Below are 15,145 nucleotides of genomic sequence, written 5' to 3' on the forward strand. Positions count from 1 at the left end.
TATTATGGTTTCCAACAAATAATATTACATAGCACAACCATTTTTAACATTTAACAAAACATTTAACAAGAAATGTTTCTTCACCAAATCAGCATATTAGAATGATTTCTGAAAGGTCCTGTGACACTGGATTAAAGACTGAGGAAAATACAGCTTTGCCATCACAGAACTAAACTACATTTTAAAATATATTCAAATGGAAAACTTTTTTTTTAATGTAATAATTGTTAACAGTATTACGGTTTTCTGTATTTTTAATCAAATGCAACCTTGTTGAGCATTAGAGACGTCCATGAAAAAAAAACATGAAAAAATTTTTGAACTGTATTGTGTGTATCTACATTTTATAATATGCATAAATTAGCATGTAGAGAAATTGTTCACCTATTTTCTTTACAGCATATAAATGAACTCTCCATGAAACTGGACATCGAAGAAATCCTTAGCAAATCTGAAGCTATCTGCATGCAAATAAAGAATTGTAAGGTATGTCCTAAGCATGATTGCAAATAGTGGGGTATGTGATCTATAACACATTTTTCTCAGTAATCTGTGTTTTTCTTATCCCATTAATACAAGTTTTTGAATCTCTTCTGATTCTCTCTAAGGACTTGCCCCATTCAGTGAGTGAGATTCTGGGTCTCAACACAGTCACTGAACCCTCAGCAGCTTTAGAAACCAGTGAATATGGAATTCTTGAGTCACCTCAGACCTCACCAAGATCCACAAACAGACAAGATCACTTCGTCTCAAACGGCCACAGCCACTTAAAAGAAACAACACACAACGGCTGCAAAGTAGCCTTCATTTCCTAGTGTACAGCACTATAAGATTTATAGTACAGATTTTATAGCCCCTGTATTGCAGCAAGATGAACCGTAATGGGTGTCATGTAGATATTTGCTACCAAATGCCACATTGTAAAATATCCCAGAGAAAATATATGAATGTAAAACTAGGATCCAAAAGGATCCCTAAAGCATTATTTTTGTAATATCTTGTACCATATTGTCTTTCATTGAAATATTCATTCCTTCTCACTGTATGAGAGAGTTTTCATAATGTTTCAGAGGTGGGGTATCCATTGTTGAATATATATATATATATTTTTTGTTCTTATCAGTTTGCCCTTTAACTAAATAATTCAGATTCAAATTAAAATCTGTCTTCCTTCCATTAGATTGTGAGTTATATTTATATTATGCCTTCTGGGGTTTTTTTTTTTTTTTGGTCCAATGAAATAAGCCATTTTGTATTATGCATTACATTAATTAGTTATGAGTACTTTATAATTAGTTGGTCACCTTAGAGAAAAGACCCTCAAAAACAAAACAATTTAACCATCATTTTGAGAGTGAAGGAGAACATTTGCTTGGCCATTTGAACTAAAATCACTAGTTCCAACTGGCATATAAATGTGGTTTGAGATTCAAAGTCTGTAGTCTTCATTCAGTCGGCCCGCTATGACATTTGCAGATGAGATGGAGACAGTGAAAACACTGATTGAGGAGGAAATGTCTTTTATCCACTCGTAACCACAGCCCACAACAAAGACACCGAATCGACTTCCATCTCTTTCATTTCCTGTTCCACAGGAAATTGCCTCGGAGAAAGCTGATAGCTCACTGCTCACCGCAGTAATGTAATCTCTCTTCGAGCTCCCTTTCATTAAAGAAACGGCAGCATTTTGTGCACTGACAAACATGCACTCATTTACCAAAACCCCTGAACAATATGCATCTGTGGTCAAAAGGCAGTTTCCACAATTGCCCTCAACCCATTTTGCTTACAATGATGTTTACGTAAATAATGCTGGCATTTAAATTCATATTTTATGAAAATTAAGGTTTTAATCTCTCTACATTTTTCTTGCTTTCTATATTGAACATGTTTCTGGGTGATAAACTGTGCAAAGGCCTATATATCTTTCAAAAATGATGGGTGCTGTTTGCTGTTATCTCCCTCTTCCACTAGCTGGAAAATTAAGCCCCATTTTTGAAAATCTTGAAATCTGAATTATTTTGCTCTAGATTCATTTCTCCTAGAAGGTGAGATGAGCTTATCCACTTCAATCAGGGCTTGGACGTGTCGACATTTCCTAATGGAGCAGCCATCCCCTCAAAAGCTAATATGAGCGATGGCCTGCCCTGTGAGACAGTGGCCCTTCTCAACGTCATTCGTCACACTATATAATCCCAGCTCTGATACTGCCGGGGGAGGAGTGTCAGGTACTGTGGCACATGCGAGGAGCTCCCAGTGGTCTCTGAAGGGGCAGCTTAAGGAGATGTTGTCTTGAGACAACAGCACCTTCGCCATATGAAATGCAGGGAAAGAAGACATCTCAAGAGACGGCAGCTATGTCCTCTGAACTACAAACTAATCCAAAGGGGCCCCAGACAGCCCCTAAATCACCTGTTGGGCTTCTTAGGAAGAGAGGTCAAGAAGCAATTCCAAAGATGCAACCCGCTATGATGATGTTCTCCAGCAAATACTGGGCTCGGCGAGGTCTATCTTTTGATTCAGCAATGTATGACCAACAACACCTTGCAGCCTCAATGGTGAGTACTGAACAGTTTTGATGGACCCTCTTTTGGGCGCCACATTCCATATAGCCAAATTGCCTTGATATTCATTCAAATTTTGAACATTTGGAACATATGGAACATTTCCCCTGGAAAATGTAATTAGTGGCAGTTAGTGAAATCTAATGAAATGTTTCATTACAAAATTCTATAATATACTGACTGAAAGCCTTGACAGCTGGAACTGGGCACAGTTATGTAATACAATATTTTGACATTATAAAAAAAAAAGGGAAGTTGGTCAAAGGCAAGTTAAGGTCAAAGTGTCTCTCAGTATAAGTTCTCCTCCTTTTGAGGTTGTTAATTACCACCCTTGCATGCTTAACGCTTGTAAATAAACATTTTAAATTACTTTTTAAAAGAAATAAGCTTTTATCTTAACCCATTTGTCCATCTTAAGAGTTTTATATTCACTAAGCAACACCTCCACACAGCTCCGCAGGACATCCTTTAATCGGATAGATGAAAGACCTGACAAAGAAGAACCAAAATCCACTCATGACCTTGGGAAATTAGCAGTGATTTTCTCTCTGAAGAATGAAGTGGGCTGTCTGGTGAAAGCGCTGAGGCTCTTTCAGGTTAATGAGCATCTCATCTTCTGGTGGGGTAGATTAATAGTACATTTTAATAAGTATATCTAATGCATAGTACTTATTTAATAATCATTTTGATAGGCTTTTGATTGAAACCAAAGTGACATCTTGCCGTTGTATGTTTAAAGGAGAAGCATGTGAATTTGTCCCACATCGAGTCTCGGAGATCTAAGAGAGTCACCAATGAGGTGGAGATTTATGCAGAGTGCAACTGCTCAAAGAAAGAGTTCAATGAGTTGGTGCAGCACCTGAAAGACCACGTCAACATTGTGTCATATAACACACCTCAACACGTGTGGTCTGCAGAGACCGGTAAGCCTGAACTTAGAATAGCCATTGTAATTATGTTCTGGCTTTGTAACAATGTTACTGATTCATCTGATGTATTTATTCCAGACTGTTTGGACTGTGTGTGCGTTTTGGGTGGGTTGCCAGATGGGGAAGGAATACCATGGTTTCCCCATAAGATCTCAGAGCTGGACCAATGCTCTCATCGAGTGCTAATGTACGGCTCAGAACTAGATGCTGACCATCCAGTAAGTAAATCTGTTTAGCAAATTTAGCAAGTAGCTCAATGGTGGAGTGAATGAAACCTCGTTCCAATGACAAACAATATACTCTGTTTACTCTTGATTTTGTAAGAAGGTTCTATACACTAATATTCAGTAATGCAATAGCTAACATAAAACAGTACATTTATAAATTTACACTAACTTACAAATTCTGTAAAAATTGTTCATGATGCCCTGGTTAAAAACGAAAACTTATTGTAAAGTGATTCTTTGTTCTTTGTTGCAGGGCTTTAAAGACAAAGTGTATCGGGAAAGGAGGAAGTACTTTGTTGAGGTTGCAATGAACTACAAATTGTTAGTATGGATTATAATATAGTTTATATTCTTTTGTAGTTGATTTTGGGTTTTTGTAGCTCAATTGTTAACTAGTTGAAAATGCTAAAATAGGTAAAAGCAGATTCATAATACAGTGACATAAATGGAAACAATATGAAATTCAAGTTGTAGTTTTTTTTTTAATTTCTTGCTTAATATTAATCAGAATATCTTTTTTTTTTCTCTTTTTTGTCTTTTCAGTGGGCAGCCCATCCCACGGATAGAGTACACACCAGAAGAAGTGAAGACATGGGGAGTAATTTTCAGAGAACTTACAAAACTCTATCCAACTCATGCCTGCCGTGAGTACTTAAAAAACCTCCCTCTTCTCACAAAGCATTGTGGGTACAGAGAGGACAACATCCCACAGCTGGAAGATGTGTCTCGATTCTTACGAGGTAAAAAATGTGTCACATCAAGTCACATCCACGCAATTCTACTTGCATTATTAATTGCATTCATTCAATTCAAACGTCTACACTATTTAATCTGGAGGTTTGGATTGTGAAACTTGCAGAGAGGTCAGGGTTTACCGTACGACCTGTGGCTGGATATCTGTCACCACGAGACTTCCTGGCCGGTCTGGCTTATCGAGTGTTTAATTGCACTCAGTATATACGTCACAGCACTGATCCTCTCTACACACCAGAACCGTGAGTATAAACCAACACCAATGATTTTTATGTACAAAACCATTTTTCTTCATCACCTCTAACCTGTAAACTGTTTTTATGTCCTCAGGGACACCTGCCATGAACTGCTGGGTCATGTACCGCTCCTAGCCGATCCCAAGTTTGCTCAGTTTTCTCAAGAGATTGGCCTTGCATCTCTAGGCGCTTCAGACGAGGATGTGCAGAAGCTGGCAACAGTAAGTGTGACAGCAGCTTATTGAATTCTTAAATGTCATCTCAAACTTGACTGGCAGTCAATACTGAAATAAAAAGGTCACTGAAGTTTTTCATGGCATAAAGTTTGATCTATGGTGTCGAGTCACATGCATTTGCATTGAAATCAGATCACTGGCTCTGTCTGGCAGACTTCAGTGAGAGACAATTAGATATTGGTATAAGGTTTTTGGTGGTCTAAATATGAGTGGGTATATCTCATAAGGGCCTGAAGAAACTTATTGTAGATAATCTAAGCCTTTGCAATATATGCAATAAACCACTGTGCTTTTTTTCCAGTGCTATTTCTTCACAATTGAATTTGGACTTTGCAAACAAGATGGCCAGTTGAGAGCCTATGGAGCAGGTCTTCTGTCTTCTATTGGAGAGTTGAGAGTATGAAGCCCTTTGTTAACTATATGTAAGCACCTCATGTATTAAAATGCCAAGTTTTTAAGTGAATGAATAATCTTCTTTGATTATGCAGCATGCGTTGTCTGACAAAGCAACAGTGAAGATGTTTGATCCCAAAACCACATGCTACCAGGAGTGCCTCATTACAACATTTCAAGATGTTTATTTTGTCTCTGAGAGTTTTGAAGAGGCAAAAGAGAAAATGAGGTAAATATGTCCATTCAGTCAAATGTAAAATTGGACAGTATTCCACAATTCGACTTAATAATGTCAATTAATGTTGTTCCTTCTAAACAGGGAATTTGCTAAAACAATAAAAAGGCCTTTTTCTGTCTACTACAACCCATACACCCAGAGCATCGATTTATTGAAGGACACCAGGAGCATTGAGAACGTGGTTCAAGATCTACGCAGTGACCTAACCACTGTCTGTGACGCCCTGGGAAAAATGAACACGTACCTCGGTATCTAGCTAATCAAAATCATCAGTGCTTTATTGTAGAATAAAACTGCAACTGTTTTACATGATTCAATTCAAATTTCATTAATACTGTAACATCCGCAGTGATGTTGATTATCTGGGTCAAATGTCCATTAGTCTTGCCTTGTTATGAGGATGTATGCCACACAAATTAAGGTGTGAAAGATTGCAACCATAGCCATCACATGGCATTCAAAAATGCAGTCATCATTACAATGTATTAAAGTGATATTGATGAAATATTGATATTATTAGGAACAACAAATACAGGAACAACAAAGCAAAAGAAAGGATTTAGTATCTATGTAGTCTTTGCCTCTTTGTGCCTAATGTTGTGCGTAAGACTCATAGCAAGTGAAGGCAGTTGATATGTACAATTACAGATGATAAAAAAAAAAAAAATTGCCTACATGTAAAAATCACTAGGCGCTATTCTGATTCCAGTGGCATTCTCTATTTGTAAAGAGTATGTTTGTGCTTAGTTTGTTGCTGAAAAGCCAACTTCCCATTCAATAAAGCATTATATTTTGCCCTGTTTTTTATTTTTTTAAAGTGTGCAGCAATGAGTTAAGAACACATTTCATTAGTAACACAAAATGTTATTTTATATTAAATGTATATAAACAAGTACATATTTATAAAAAAGTATAGATTTATAAAATATAGATTTTATAAATCTATTATAGTAGATAATAATATCTTTATTTCATAAATATCACTTTGATCACTAATAACCATCCATTTCACAGTCTTGTCAATGGACCTCTTCATCATCATCGTCATCAAAGGCTTTCTCCTATAGTGTGTCAGAGATGACATATAATTAGTGTGTTGATTGGTTGTTGGTTTTATTCAGTAAACTGCATTAATTTCTAGTAAATGTATTTATTTGAAGCAGTTTTTTTTTTTTTTTTAACTAAATTTAACTGGTGCATAAACTCTCACCCAACCACCATGCTGTTTAACCCAGGGAGCGAAGTTCTCCTGCAGGTACTGAGCTCCGTATCCCATGACCCTGTTCATGGGGTGTAGGTCCAGGGCTTTGAGTCTGCTGGTGACCTCAAAGGCCAGGGCGATCTGCTCACGTTTTTTTCTGCTCTGCAGAAATTCTGGTACACTACTCGTGATGAAGGCTTTAGTCAGTTTTTTAAACAAGTCGTAAGAGAAAGTTTGCTGCAGGTATCCTAAAAGCTCTTGGTTGCTCTGAATCTGAGAAGGCAGAGGGGATATTTAAGAGCAGGAAAAGCTTTTAGGACTACAAACTGAACAGCTTTTTTAACGCTTTGATGTGACTCTTAAATGAGAGTTATAGTATTTTATAATTGATTTTCATAATCGTGTGACTCTTTAATGAGAATTATAGTATTTTATAATTGATATTCATAATATTTGATCACATATTTTCCACAGGAAGCCCTACATACATTTGGTTTGTTTCCACCAAGTTCCAGATATCAAAATAAGTACATTTGTATTTAATTAAAGAGGATTATCTAGAACTACACACTAAACCAAAACTAATCAGTTAGTAACACTACAGACTGTAAAGAGGTCATGATGATTACCGTTTCATTCAATTCGTCCCCTGATGTCTTCAGCAAGTCAACAAGCCTCACTATGACATCTGAGTTAGCCTCTTTCGCAACTAGGACAGACCAGAATTACAATCTGTATAATCAATAGTGTTATAGAAGATAATATTTCAATGACTTTAACTTATTATCTGGTGATTGTGTTGTATATAACAGACAGTACACTTTACCAGGACTGTCTGGCTCTAGTCCTTCATCAAAAAGAAGTCCGTTGTCTGCAATCTGGGCCAGTTTTTCAGCCACATCACCAAATTTCTCATCACCTGTTTTCAACAGACATGACATTAAAATGAGAATAAATGTTATAATAATCTCAGAAAGAGTCACAGATCTCAAATACAGATCTCTCTGGTCTGATCTGATCGTGCCCTCTCCAGTCTGTACATACAGGCGCTTGCGCTTGGCTTCCTCCTCTTCTGGCAGTATGTTTCAAGCAATCGATATTCATCACTACAAGTTATTAAAAGTGAGTCACCGTCCATCATGTGAAACAACCACTGGCTTCTGCATATCGGATAAAGAAACAGGACATTTTAAATCTTATGTTACATGTCACATCCGTAAAAAACGTAATCAAATCAAATCAAAACGAATGTGAATGTGAACTTATTAACATTTCATATCTAAAAAGACTTTAACTGCACTGTATCAGTTTTTAAACTGAAAAGAGTTATGAAGCAAACGTTAAAGTTTAAACGTTTCTCGACGTCACGGATCATGTCTAACGTTAGTTCCTCTGACCGCAAATTCAGTGCAAAACGCACATTTCATGGTTCTAATTCTTTAATCGGACCACATAGAGTCTATTGAACTCATGTAAAAGCAATGTGATCTCTTATTAACTTAACAGAAAATAAACAACAAAACTTACCAGGAAATCGGGTGAAGTTTTCCTGAGAGTTGGAGACAGTCGGTATACTTGCGACGTATGTATTACGTGCACGGAAGTTGTACCTACAGCTGTCACTGCTGCTTTCATTTTTCTTTTCGAATCGTCTTTCACATTGTTTATGTTAATATGCATGTTCATAATAAGCTAAATGATTATGACGCCTCAGCTAGCCAATGTTAATAAACATATTTTTGTAGGCCTATTGTTATATATGGTAGAATAAAAATGCATCTACTAACAAACTTTACTACTAACACAAATGATAAAGTAGACTATGAGTACAAATAAGTTACCTACCTTTCTTTGCGGTTTGTCTGCAAAACCAAAAGTACAGTAAGAACCAGGTAAAAATAATCTGCATCTTAGTTACTAAATTCATTTCACAGTTTATATCAGTAAAAAGTTGAGTCCACTGGCAAAAGACAGTATTTAATTTTTTTTAAGAATGATTAATTTAAAGAATGTAGTTCCCTCTCGAGCTTTCACGAGACATCACGGAGATATTTCTCCGTTATGGGAACTCCTTCCCTTCCAACCTTTCCTGAAGTCCTATTGGCTCCCGCCAGTCCAAATGACTGGCCAATTGACCCGAAGTATGCAAATCGCATGCAAATACTGACGAGCTCGAGAGGCAGTATAAAATGCGGTGCACGCGACAATTACGTCAGAATCTTCTACTTCACCTGTTGAATTCACTATGGCAATAATCTGCAAGATCTGAGCGGGACCGATAGAGCCGCCGGATCAGCACGACTACTGCGTCGCCTGCCTGGGCCTGGCCCACGCCGAGGCGGCGCTGGACGAGTCCAACTAAGGGCATTGCGCGGACCTTCCGGCCCGCGTGCTCCGGACCCGCCGCGATGTGGCTCGCGGCCTATTAATATTTGTAACGGAGGCCAGCTCTGCCTTTAGCCTTCTTGTTAGTGCGCCCGCCTCCCACGCCGGAGACCCACTCAGAGCAGGTGAGTGAGACCTCTTACATATTGTTGTCTTGGTGTGTCTTTTTATTTTACACCTTTAACCCTATGAATATTAAGATAGGGTAAGGATAGTCAAATCTGGCCTAAACCATAAGTGCTCAACCGCCCGCAAGTTAAAGCTCTTCAGGAATGACGTAGAAGTCTCCCTTGTGCTTATTTATTGAGACTTATTTTATTTGTTACAATATAAAGCAGTTAATGAAAAAAAAATAAAACGTCAGCTAAACTATAATCAAACTCTAATGAGCAGTATTGGTGACAGGGTTTCAGATATCCTTTACGCTTAATTCAAGAAGCATCTAAAGAGTACTTTACTCCTCAGTCTCTTTATATTTCTTTTTGGGCAATTCCACTTGTATCTCATTCATCAACTCATCTCCTGTATGATCCAATCTTTCTGTTGTATGAGTATCAGTCTCTGTAAATCATGTCTAATTCACCGGATGTCCTTCCGCTGTTGCCTACGCTCTTGTCTTCTTCTCACACTTTTCCACTTCTTCATTATAGTCTTAATCAGTCAGTCTTACAGTCTTACCTCCGCTTGTGGTTTTAACACCTTCTCTTCTCCCCCGTGTGCGCTCTTGTTAACCTTTGTGGTTATTTGCGAACATTTCATGAAGTTCATGAATTTACTTTTCACACCGTTTGCTCATTTCATCCTGTTATTATAAACAAGCCAAGTAGGCTACATTTGTGTACTCTACATCAATATAATTTTGAGTATTTATATATTCAAGCATATATGTATTAACTTAAAAGCAAGCAGTGTTGGGGGTAATGCACTACAAGTAACAAGTAACTAGTAAAGTGACGCATTACTTTTAAATTAAAAATGAAATATCTGAGTTACTTTTTCTAATAAGTAACGCACGTTAGCTATTTTGTTTTCCCATTTATTCACTGACTCCTCTCCTGTCCCTGTGTTGAGAGAAATTGGGAGTGATTGGTGCGAAGGGGCCAAAAATATAACCTTTGAGGTTTTTGTTATTAAAAAACAAATAAGCAAGCCCAGTAATGCAATTAGTTACTTTTTTATGGAGTAACAATATTGCAATGTATCACTTTTAAAAGTAACTTCCCCAACACTGAAAGCAAGCAAAATATCATGCATTCTTTTCAATGTAATAATCTAACAGAAGTGTTTTTATATGTAATTTTTCAGATAAATAAGCCATAATAGAAACTTCACTTTGGATGCTGTAGGTCTTAAGTCGTTTGTTCTTTTTCAGCATTCTTCTTACAGCAGGCTAGTTGTTTTGCGCGTGACATGTAAAACACAGGCCCAATACAGGTCCCAAGACTGGGAAAGGTATGCATCAGATTCAAGATTAAACAGCGTGTGTGACTGATTTCTTCATCCCCATCCTTAAGTGTGAACATGTAAGGGGCGATAGCCAGGAGAGGTCCATAGATAACAGCTGAAGGGATCAGAATCAGCAAAGCGTTGTTTAGTGCTCTGTTTTTTACAGATGACCCACCTCTTCCACCAGTTTGCCCTTCACCCGGACCTTTTTTGCGGAGTACTTGCACAATGCCTGTTAGACACGCCAGCATTATGAGTAAGAAAGCATCAAGGGTGATTGACAAGTACATAGCTAATTTAGGGAGCCTTTCTTGGTAGGTAATCACTGCAACGCCTAAAGTGACAATCCAAATTAGAGCCAAGCAGACAACACGATACTCCCATTTATTCCCTAGTTTCATGTAGAGGACTGGATGTGCTACGGCCAGGTAGCGCTCTACACACATACTGGTCAAGAGAAGAGGACAGCCGATCAGGTTGAGGATTGAAATGGCCTCTGAAACAGTCAAGAGCTGTCCAGAGCGTTCAGTCATAGAAATGTGCATATTAAAAGGAAGACTGATACAGAAGATGATGTTCAGCACGGCAAGATTAAGCCCCAAAACTTCAGAGGGTGATAGACCTTTCTCGCCTCTCACTAGCATCCATAGCATAGCCACATTAGTTGGGAAGCCCACCACAAAAGTTAAAATTTCTAGTGGCAAGCGAACATAGGAATAATCGTCATCATTGCACTTATCCACAATGGTAAGAAATAACAGATGCATATCGCTTGTAGCATCGCTTGTATAGTTGCTTACATTTGATGTCATGTTTGCCATGCTGACTGAGCACTGTAGAGAAACAACAAAGAACATTGCTTGTAGTACAAAAACATGGCAAATAAAATGAACTCTCAAATGCAGATGCTTATGCATGCATTTAGAAAGTCAAATCTAATTTTGTGAAGTATTATTACAATTTAAAATAACTTTTTTCCCTATTTTTTAATATATTTAAAATTGCAATTTATCCCTGTGATGGGAAAGCTCAATTTTCAGCAATCATCATTCTAGTGTCACATGATTCTTCAGAAATCATTCATTTGCTATTTTGGTGCTCAAGAAACGTTTATTTTAATTATTGATTCAAAAACATTTGCTGATTAATCATTTTGTGGAATCCAGTTTCAGAATTCTTTGATTTGAAAGGATAAACAACAGTGTTTATTTGAAATAGAAATCGTTGAAATCGTCACTTTTGATCAATTCAGTGCATCCTTGCTGAATATATATTTCTTTAAAAAAAATCTTACTGACCCCAAACTTTTGAATGTATTTAATGTATCCAGACACACACCCACACACAAATAATAAATAAATGTATAAACAATTACAAAATATCAGAAGATGTGAATAAAATAAGCAAAATAAGTTGTTACTGAAAATGTTGAGACATTAAAACTGACCTTTTCTTGCTACGAGATCAATTTTATTGTTCACCGTCCTTTTTCTTCTCTCTTTTTTGACAGATCTTAAATATATCAATCCTTGTTCTATTGTGTTCATGTAAATTAAGTAAAATTATTTGAATTCCTGAGTTGGCTCATTGAACGTATGGTGTCCACCACCCAATGAAAATGAGAGAGATTTTTTTTTTTACCACATCTGTTCGGGTTTCGAGAAACAAATATAGCAAATTTTACACAAATCGACAAGGGCATCCAGACTCAAATGAAGACACAAGAAAAATAGATTGACACAGCAATTTATTACAAATGAATCAGTGCGATAAAGTGCAAATTTTACAGTTAGGTTACAAATGGCTCATTCTAACTAAGAGTATATATTGCTGTTTTACAACACATTATGAATGCAATATAATGAAAATGGCTGGTAGTTGACCACCACTAGGAAATTTCTAAACTGTGCAAAACAAAAAGATTTTGGTTTCATTTTATGTTCATACACTACAATATCATCAAAACTACTTCTATTTACAGTTAGGTTGAATTATGTACCTTTAGTGTTATCAAAGATCTAACAAGAATAACCAGGTCCACCTCAAAATGGAATATATTTACAATATAACAAATACTAAAAGACATCATCAACATTAAAAAATATCAAAGTGCTTCTGGTTATACCAACCAGTTAAATCTGCCCACACATCTGTGCAATTTTGTCCGTACTGTCTTGGCCACATTCAGTGCTGCTGATGAGAAAAATTACTTTGCTTGCATTCCTGTTGAGACAAGTCTATGGGTGGGTGACAGTAGCAGCGTGTGGGGTCTTGTTTTTGGGAGGTGTAGAAATCTGTACGTAAACTGGGGTGGTAGAAGAGGTGGAGGGGTTTGGCTCAGTTTGAACCCTTTGGAAAACAAGGGCCGGGTAGATTTGACTGTTGGCGTGGTATGTAGGGTTTGTGCTATGGGGGCTTCTCAGCAGACTCTCCTGACTCCTGTGTGGAAAGACGAAGAGAATTCTGTGATGCACAAAATCACAGAAACTGAGTCACATCTTACAGTATGTCTTATGACTTTATACGTCCTCCCACATATTACATAATATTCAAAAATGTGGTGTGGTTGTAGAGAGTGGGCTCGGGATGTGGGTTGCAATACACATAAGGGGCGTATTGTGCCACGAATATAGACAGAAGAGAGGCTATTCCTGTTGTATTCTATTTTTACATTTTAAAATGTAATTTAGTCCTGTTAATTTGTCACGTGATCCTTCAGAAATCATTCTAATATGCTGATTTGGTGCTCAAGGGGCATTTCTTTAATTTCTTTAAAACAGATGTTTTACGATTTTCCTTACCTCTCATACCCTCTGTTCTCATAGGCTCTGACGACCTCTGAATAAATGGGACTACCAGGAGGCAGTGGTCGGTCGAGACGCTGGGACAAGCTGAAAAGTTTAGGTGGAGGGAATGCCTCCCAGTCTATATGCTCTCTCTCCAGCCAGGACGGGCTCCTCCGAGACCTAGAGCTCCGTGTTTCTCTTCTCCTGAAGGTGAAGACAGTACCTCCACATAATGATTGTTTAAGACTTTTATAGTGCGTGTTGTCTCTAAAAAATGGTGTTCAACTTTAAACATTATCATTATAACTTTAGAACACTACACTACTATCTGTTAAAGCCTATGAATAAATCAAGGAAATATAAAACTCATGAACTGCTACATATTATGTATTTGGACAATTTTGTACACTTAAACCACAATTAAAAATGCATGAGTTTAATTACATTCCATTCAAAAAATCAAACAAGTGGAACCTGCAGAGCAAAATTATAGTAAACCTCTTCTCATGATTTAGATTTTTGGTTGCACTTTATTTTAAGGTGTCCTTGTTACAGTGTAATTATACATATAAGTACTGAGTAATATTTATTAACTACATGTATTTACTAAATGGTTAGGGTTAGGATTAGGGCTGGGCTTAGGGTTACTTGCATGTACTGTAATTATGCATAATTAATTGTTATTATAATAGTAAGTACATGTAACGTGTGTAACAAGGACACCTTAAAATAAGGTGTTAACGATTTTTTTTTATTAAAAATGTGTCATTTTTATGGCTATTTTAAGTATTAAGTGACTAACCTGCTTCTCCCCATCCGATGCTTTTCCTTCTTTTTGCTCATGCGCTCTTGACAACAGCAGACGATGAAGCAGACAGTCATGACAAGAATGACCACCCCGCTCACAACAGACACCAGTAAAGCAATGCGAAGTCCCTGGTCATTTGGTCGAGGGACGCCTAAAAAAAAAAATTGTGTTTGTTTCACTAGATATGATGGCCAGTTATATATTCATAAAATCATATATTTCGCATACATCCAGTGGAAATGGACAAAGTTGACAAAGGAAACAATAATCAGGCATTTTTATAATATGTGACCCTGGACCACAAAACCAGTCTTAAAGGGGTCATATGATGCGATTTCATTTTTTCCTTTCTCTTTAGAGTGTTACAAGCTCTTGGTGCATAAAGAAGATCTGTAAAGTTGCAAAGACTAAAGTCTCAAATCCAAAGAGATATTCTTTATAAAAGTTAAGAGTTAGCCACACCTACCTAAAACGGCTCGTTCGAACACGCCCCCACATACCTACCTCACTATGTGGGAAGATTTGCATAAAGCCCCCAAATGTTCACGCAAAGAAAGAAGGCATAACTTTTATTCTCGCTGTAGTATTGTTGACGCTGCAGCCATGTCCTGAAGACGCTGTGTGCTTCATTGTGAAAGCGAAACTACTTTGTTTGGTCTTCCAAAAGAGGACGATATCCGCTTCGCCATGCCTAGAGCTGATCTGTGCTGGTCGCTGAGGAAATACATCAACTTAGTGCTGTGGATCACCGGATCAGCCCTCACCGTTTTCACCGCTCCTTCGCCGGGACCGCCGTTCTCGACCCCGCCGCCTCAGCTCACTCTTGCCCGGCTTCAGCTCACGCTAAGCCGGGGCTTTCGCTCACGCTAGGCCGCTGTGTGCTTCGTTGTGAAAGCGAAACTACTTTGTTTGATCTTCCAAAAGAGGACGATATCAGCTTCGT

General features: G+C 37.6%; 4 protein-coding genes across 5 annotated transcripts in view; 2 read left to right on the plus strand and 2 right to left on the minus strand.

Annotated features, from left to right (window-relative positions):
- The window catches only part of tbc1d15 (TBC1 domain family, member 15), an 8,748-nt gene extending 7,624 nt beyond the window's left edge, over positions 1-1,124 (plus strand). The window contains exons 16-17 of the mRNA XM_016564478.1: positions 400-486; positions 609-1,124. Coding sequence (XP_016419964.1) covers positions 400-486; positions 609-815 — 294 coding nt within the window. The 3' untranslated portion in view covers positions 816-1,124. The remainder of the gene's footprint in view (positions 1-399; positions 487-608) is intronic.
- An 84-nt stretch (positions 1,125-1,208) lies between these two features.
- On the plus strand, positions 1,209-6,481 carry LOC107749937 (tryptophan 5-hydroxylase 2-like). Its single transcript, XM_016565532.1, has 11 exons — positions 1,209-2,558; positions 3,017-3,160; positions 3,304-3,487; positions 3,572-3,711; positions 3,974-4,041; positions 4,264-4,460; positions 4,580-4,715; positions 4,804-4,930; positions 5,247-5,342; positions 5,434-5,567; positions 5,658-6,481. The coding sequence occupies exons 1-11, from the start codon at positions 2,322-2,324 to the stop codon at positions 5,830-5,832; spliced, it is 1,638 nt and encodes a 545-aa protein (XP_016421018.1). The 5' UTR covers positions 1,209-2,321; the 3' UTR covers positions 5,833-6,481.
- Positions 6,482-6,515: 34 nt separating this feature from the next.
- On the minus strand, positions 6,516-8,396 carry LOC107709518 (apoptosis facilitator Bcl-2-like protein 14). The gene is made up of 6 exons (XM_016514381.1): positions 8,305-8,396; positions 7,822-7,937; positions 7,604-7,696; positions 7,407-7,486; positions 6,787-7,050; positions 6,516-6,637 (listed from the first exon to the last, which is right to left on the minus strand). Exons 2-6 carry the CDS (start codon positions 7,916-7,918, stop codon positions 6,596-6,598), a joined length of 576 nt encoding a protein of 191 aa, XP_016369867.1. The 5' UTR covers positions 7,919-7,937; positions 8,305-8,396; the 3' UTR covers positions 6,516-6,595.
- A 3,998-nt stretch (positions 8,397-12,394) lies between these two features.
- The window catches only part of LOC107751619 (uncharacterized), a 5,483-nt gene continuing 2,732 nt past the window's right edge, over positions 12,395-15,145 (minus strand). For both annotated transcript variants that reach the window (XM_016568438.1, XM_016567702.1), the window contains exons 5-7: positions 14,197-14,353; positions 13,410-13,598; positions 12,395-13,047 (exon numbers count right to left, since the gene is read on the minus strand). In XM_016568438.1, the coding sequence (XP_016423924.1) occupies positions 12,846-13,047; positions 13,410-13,598; positions 14,197-14,353 (548 nt within the window). In that variant the 3' untranslated portion in view covers positions 12,395-12,845. The remainder of the gene's footprint in view (positions 13,048-13,409; positions 13,599-14,196; positions 14,354-15,145) is intronic.

This window comes from Sinocyclocheilus rhinocerous, unplaced genomic scaffold, assembly GCF_001515625.1.
Source record: "Sinocyclocheilus rhinocerous isolate Xijiao unplaced genomic scaffold, SAMN03320098_v1.1 scaffold1272, whole genome shotgun sequence".
Lineage (NCBI taxonomy): Eukaryota > Metazoa > Chordata > Actinopteri > Cypriniformes > Cyprinidae > Sinocyclocheilus > Sinocyclocheilus rhinocerous.